Genomic DNA, 4,959 nt, shown 5'->3' with positions numbered 1-4,959 from the left:
GCGTCAAACAAAAAATGTGACTCGGGTTTCCGTAGGTACCGGTTCCAGGTACCTACCGCCTTTAAGTTCAGAAAACTTGGTGGTATTTAAATTTTTGATACAGAACAATTGTTGATACAGTAAATATTTTCGGAAATAATCGCGCTCAAAAGAAAAAAAAGTGTGTCCATCCACTGCCACCATAAAAAGGCACTATTTTTAAAGTTAAATTATAGTCCCACTTTCTTCTTTCACTTCTGTGTAGTCGTATCCGACATCCGTCATAGGATTGGAAAATGTAGGGGAGGTAGGGGACCACTGGGCAGTCGGGAGGCTCGGGCACCCCCTTGTAAATCGTTTTGATTAGGAAGTACTGAATTAACAATCGATATCATAATTTTTCAGTAACAGTGTACATCTACGTGATGTGACCGAAGATGGTTCCAGAGTGAGTTTGTCAAAAGTATATGACACCAAAACGCTGACATCCGATCTACTTATACGATTCGTCACGTATGCAGTTATAGTAAGTTTTGCAAAAGTTTTCGTAATTTTGTGGCCTATAAGTAGTTCGTTTTTTTCAGCATTAGAAAGAACTCAAAGAAGGTAAGCGATCTTGACATATCTTATAATTGAAAAACGCTTTTTAAAAATCAATAACTATTACTTATGAAAGCAGAATAATATAAATTATCGTATTAGATTCATAATTGTTACATATTTGCCGTAACTTATTTTTAAAATGTGTTTTTCAATTAAAAGACACATCAAGATTGTTTACCTTATTTCTAATGCTAAAAAAAAACTAATTATAGTTAGTTTAAAAGGACCTCTCCCCTATTCGTCCTTCTATCAAGAAATGAAACCAACAAAAAAACGTTAAATTTTTAAACGTTAAAATAAGGTAAACAATCTCGATGTGAGATTGTTTACCTTATTTCATGTAGTGTATTTTTAATTGTATTATTGTTTATGTTATGAGTAATTATTAATGTAGTAATATAGGTCCCAAAAAACTATTTATTTGTTATTATATTCCTTATTTCAAAAGTTAAAAAAAACGAACTATACTTATTTTACACAGATTTTTGTTCATTTGATGGGCTTAACAAGCTGGGTAAATATAAACAATATTTTTTTTAGGTAGGTATTAGTTTTTTTTGTAGGTATTTTTAATTTTTGGTAACTTTTTACTGTCACTTTGATATTAATTATGTTTATGGTTTTAAATAAAAATAAATGTATTAAAAGAAAGTTATGTTTCAGACCTGTGAATACGCCATGGCGCATGATTATCCGAATGGATTAGTAGCAATTTTGGATTTTCGAGATGTTAACTTGATAGATCTACTGGCTTTTTCTACCCGCCATTTTATACTTCTCCAACAGTGTTTAACAATATTAAAGGTAAGTAAAAACCGGTCAAGTATGCAGGGCTCGGAACCGGTATTGAAATACCTGTTAATATCGTTCCAAAACCGTTATATTATTTCGTTCATTAAAAAACCGGTTAATTGATGGAACGCGAACTAACAAATTACGTTCTCTCTAGAATATCTACTATCTATAATAGTAATACTGATTAGGCGGTAAGAAGAGGGAACGGAACATTATGGTTCGCAAGGAACGATATAATACCGGTTACTCTTGGCTTTCGGAGACTCTCGGTTAAACTCGTTGTCATACGTGAAAGAGATAGCAATACTTACTCGTTCTATCTCGCTTCGATATTTTCAATTTAACCGGTTAAATTCCGGAAATGAGAACGTATATGGCATAAACCGTTATCTCAAAAGAACAGTCCTTTTCGTTCCCGGGCGAATGAACGAAACCGGTTTGACAAATGAGAACGGTTTCCGAGCCCTGCAAGTACGAGTCGGACTCGCGTTCCAAGGGTTCCGTACGTTACTCAATTTTTAACAATGTATTTTTTATGTGGAACCTGAATGAAATGTGTTTAAAAAACCCGTAGGGGTCGGATCAAAAACTAAGTACGTCCGACTCACGCTTGACTGCACATTTCTAATAGGTTTTCCTGACATCTTTCGATAAAGAACTATTCTTTTTTTCAAAATTTTAGACCAAGTGTTGATTGATTCTGAAACTTTCAATCCCGAGGTTATGAATAAAAATGTGGTGAAATATTAATGGTTTCATATAACTTACAGGATGGGTATGGCATGCGTCTTAAAGGCCTACATGTGCTAACAAAATCGAAGGCAACAGATGCTCTAGTAACATTTGCAAAGCAATTGCTCCCCGAAAAACTAGCTGGCAGGCTACACGTGCACAGAGACATGGACACCCTGTATAACTTCGTTCCTAAGGAGATCTTGCCTTCTGATTTAGGCGGTGACGCGACAAGCTTAAGTGAATTGCAAGGTAAGAATCAAGCACCATTAGAAGTAGTAGAACACATTAGATTATTTTGAGAAAACCACCCATAATAAAAAGAAGAAGGCATATGGCGCCTTCAGTAAGAAGTGCATATACCTACTTGGAAAAATTTGACCTATTCCGCTGTGATTTGGTGGCCGAATGGCACAGGCACCTGCCGCGATAGCAAAGGACGCTGGTTCTATTCCAGCCTGGGACACAGGAGGCCTATGTATATGAAATTTATTTCAGTTTAAAAATAAAGCAGACGATAATGCTGTACCTAGTTGTCAATACGGCAAAAGAAAAACAATTTGAACAGTCATTAATTTTATTTTCACCACACCAGCTCGTATAGGCTCTCTTGATACTTTAAAAACGGACGAGGAATTTGCATTTTATTCCCAAGAGTGACAAAGTAATTTGATGCAAATTATGTTTTGTTTCCTTACATTGACTGGTGAAATTGACTTTTAAGTGATGATTTTGAATGACAAATTGGATGGATTTGATTTGTAATGTTTTCCTCACGTTGATGATGATTAATTTGGTGTTTCACTCGGTAGCAAAGTTTGTTTCACCCTCGTGCCTGAAACCCTCGCGAGGCCCAAAATTCCACTTACTTTTGGAATCTTTTGCTTGCTCGGATATCATTATCGAGGAGTTAAACAACAACTTTGCTCCCTTGTAAAAACAAATACCTATTTCCACTTGCCGTAGAAATGAACGAGTGTAAGAACTAAATAGTCACAAAATATACGAGTATACGAATATTGTGCTGAAAAATTGTTTTAATTTTAGATGGGTACATTACATATAGATATTTAAGTTTCAATTCATTCTCTAACGAGTTAAAATAAATATGTTTAAATTAAGCGGCCAAGACTTTCGGCCCGATTCTAACTTTAAGATACGTCACTTAATAGATATTGAAACGATATGTCAGTGTCAAACAAGTGTCAAAATTGACGTTTCTTCAAACAAAAACGTCACTTTTGACACTTGTTTGACACTGACAATACATATCTAATCCATATCCATATCGTTTCAATATCTAGTATTTGACGTATCTCATTTTTCGAATACGGCTGTTTGCCTTAGGGTCTCCCCAAATATATCGACGCGCATTCGGCAAAAGCCGATAGGAAAAAGCTTTATGTCCGCGCAATAAGAGCGAAAAAGTCGTCGTTTGGCTCGGCTCGCGACGGCCGACGACGCCGGACGCGTCGACCGGTTTTTCGCTCTTATTGCGCGGACATAAAGCTTTTTCCTATCGGCTTTTGCCGAATGCGCGTCGATATTATTTGGGGAGACCCTTAGCAATTGTTTAGGTACCTACAGCAAATAGTTAAGTTAAAAACTACAAACAAAAATATTTTACTTAACGTTTAGCAATAATTAAAATATTTGTGTTTCAAGCACAAATAATTATTCTTAATGACCTTGGCCGCTTAACTTAAATTGTACTTTTTGTATTTTACAGAAACCTTCGTTAATGAACTGTTCTCAAAAGAGCACAAAGAATGGATGGAAGAAGGAAATCGCGCAACGATCAACCTATCCAAAAAGCCGAAAGATTACTTCAGTGATGATTACATCAGTATCTCCGGGTCCTTTAGAACTTTAACTGTAGATTAATTCTCTTGTACAAAGTTTTAACGATTGGGCAAAGTATAAATTGTTACTTGAATAAGGAAATAAACATCATCCCAGTATCACTACACTTTATAAAATAAATCCCGCCGTGCCTGTATGTTGGTGTGTACGTATGTTCGCAATAAACTTGGAAGCTACTGAACGGATTTACATGCGGTTTTCACCTATCTTCTTCTTCTTGAGTGATTTTGAGGAAGGTTTAGGTGTAAGTATAATATGTTAAGGTTTTGTGTAACCCGTGCGAAGCCGGGGTGGGTCGCTAGTCCTAAATAAAACTAGTAATACATATAATAATATGGCAGTGTTCGTAAAAGCATTCATAAATTCTTGGTCTGCAAACTCATCATACTTACGATATTTTTCTGTACGAAGTTTGATTGATCTTGTTAAATTAGGATTTATGTCGTGACAATTTTAAACAGAAATTGATGAAATATATTGTACAGTTTTCTTCATGCGTCCTTGGCAATATTTATATATTCACATACAAAAGGGCTATAGAGTCAGACCAAGAAAAGTCTGCAGCGGATTCAATAGCCCACGCAGTGCAAGTATTATTTTAAACTTCAAACTTCTATGAAATGATGACGTATAAATAACACTGGCACGGCGTGGGCTATCAAAATCGCTGCAGACTTTTCGTGACTTAACTATATTAATTATTTAATTGTTTTTAACTACTTATACCTTTCTGGAGGCCGTGTCTCCATTGCCTCAGCATTGCCAATTATATTCCCTAGGCGTTTTTGTTAGCTATTTGTTGTCTTGTTTACCTATACATTTTTTTATTATCAAAGTGACATTCCATTTCCAACTGCAGCTGCAATACTGTTCATTTTCTATGGAAATTGACAATGACAGCGACGCGTTTCCATAGTAAAATGAACAGTATTGCAGCTGCAGTTGGAAATGGAATGTCACTCTCATAGGTATTTTAACATAAATTTA

The 4,959-nt window shown here is 35.6% G+C and overlaps 1 protein-coding gene across 1 annotated transcript; it reads left to right on the top strand.

The window, feature by feature from the left end:
- The first annotated feature begins 379 nt into the window (after positions 1-379).
- LOC134674569 (alpha-tocopherol transfer protein-like) lies at positions 380-4,006 on the top strand. Its single transcript, XM_063532685.1, has 4 exons — positions 380-505; positions 1,246-1,386; positions 2,148-2,361; positions 3,839-4,006. The coding sequence occupies exons 2-4, from the start codon at positions 1,261-1,263 to the stop codon at positions 3,991-3,993; spliced, it is 495 nt and encodes a 164-aa protein (XP_063388755.1). The 5' UTR covers positions 380-505; positions 1,246-1,260; the 3' UTR covers positions 3,994-4,006.
- The last annotated feature ends 953 nt before the right edge of the window (positions 4,007-4,959 follow it).

Source organism: Cydia fagiglandana, chromosome 20, assembly GCF_963556715.1.
Source record: "Cydia fagiglandana chromosome 20, ilCydFagi1.1, whole genome shotgun sequence".
Lineage (NCBI taxonomy): Eukaryota > Metazoa > Arthropoda > Insecta > Lepidoptera > Tortricidae > Cydia > Cydia fagiglandana.
This window is presented reverse-complemented; position numbering and strand designations above follow the sequence as displayed.

Bases quoted from the DNA above. Each gene is read 5' to 3' on its own strand.
- LOC134674569 (XM_063532685.1), top strand. From the start codon at position 1,261: ATGGCGCATGATTATCCGAATGGATTAGTAGCAATTTTGGATTTTCGA. The intron at 1,387-2,147 runs GTAAGTAAAAAC...TATAACTTACAG, and splicing joins AGTGTTTAACAATATTAAAG to GATGGGTATGGCATGCGTCT. The intron at 2,362-3,838 runs GTAAGAATCAAG...TGTATTTTACAG, and splicing joins AAGCTTAAGTGAATTGCAAG to AAACCTTCGTTAATGAACTG.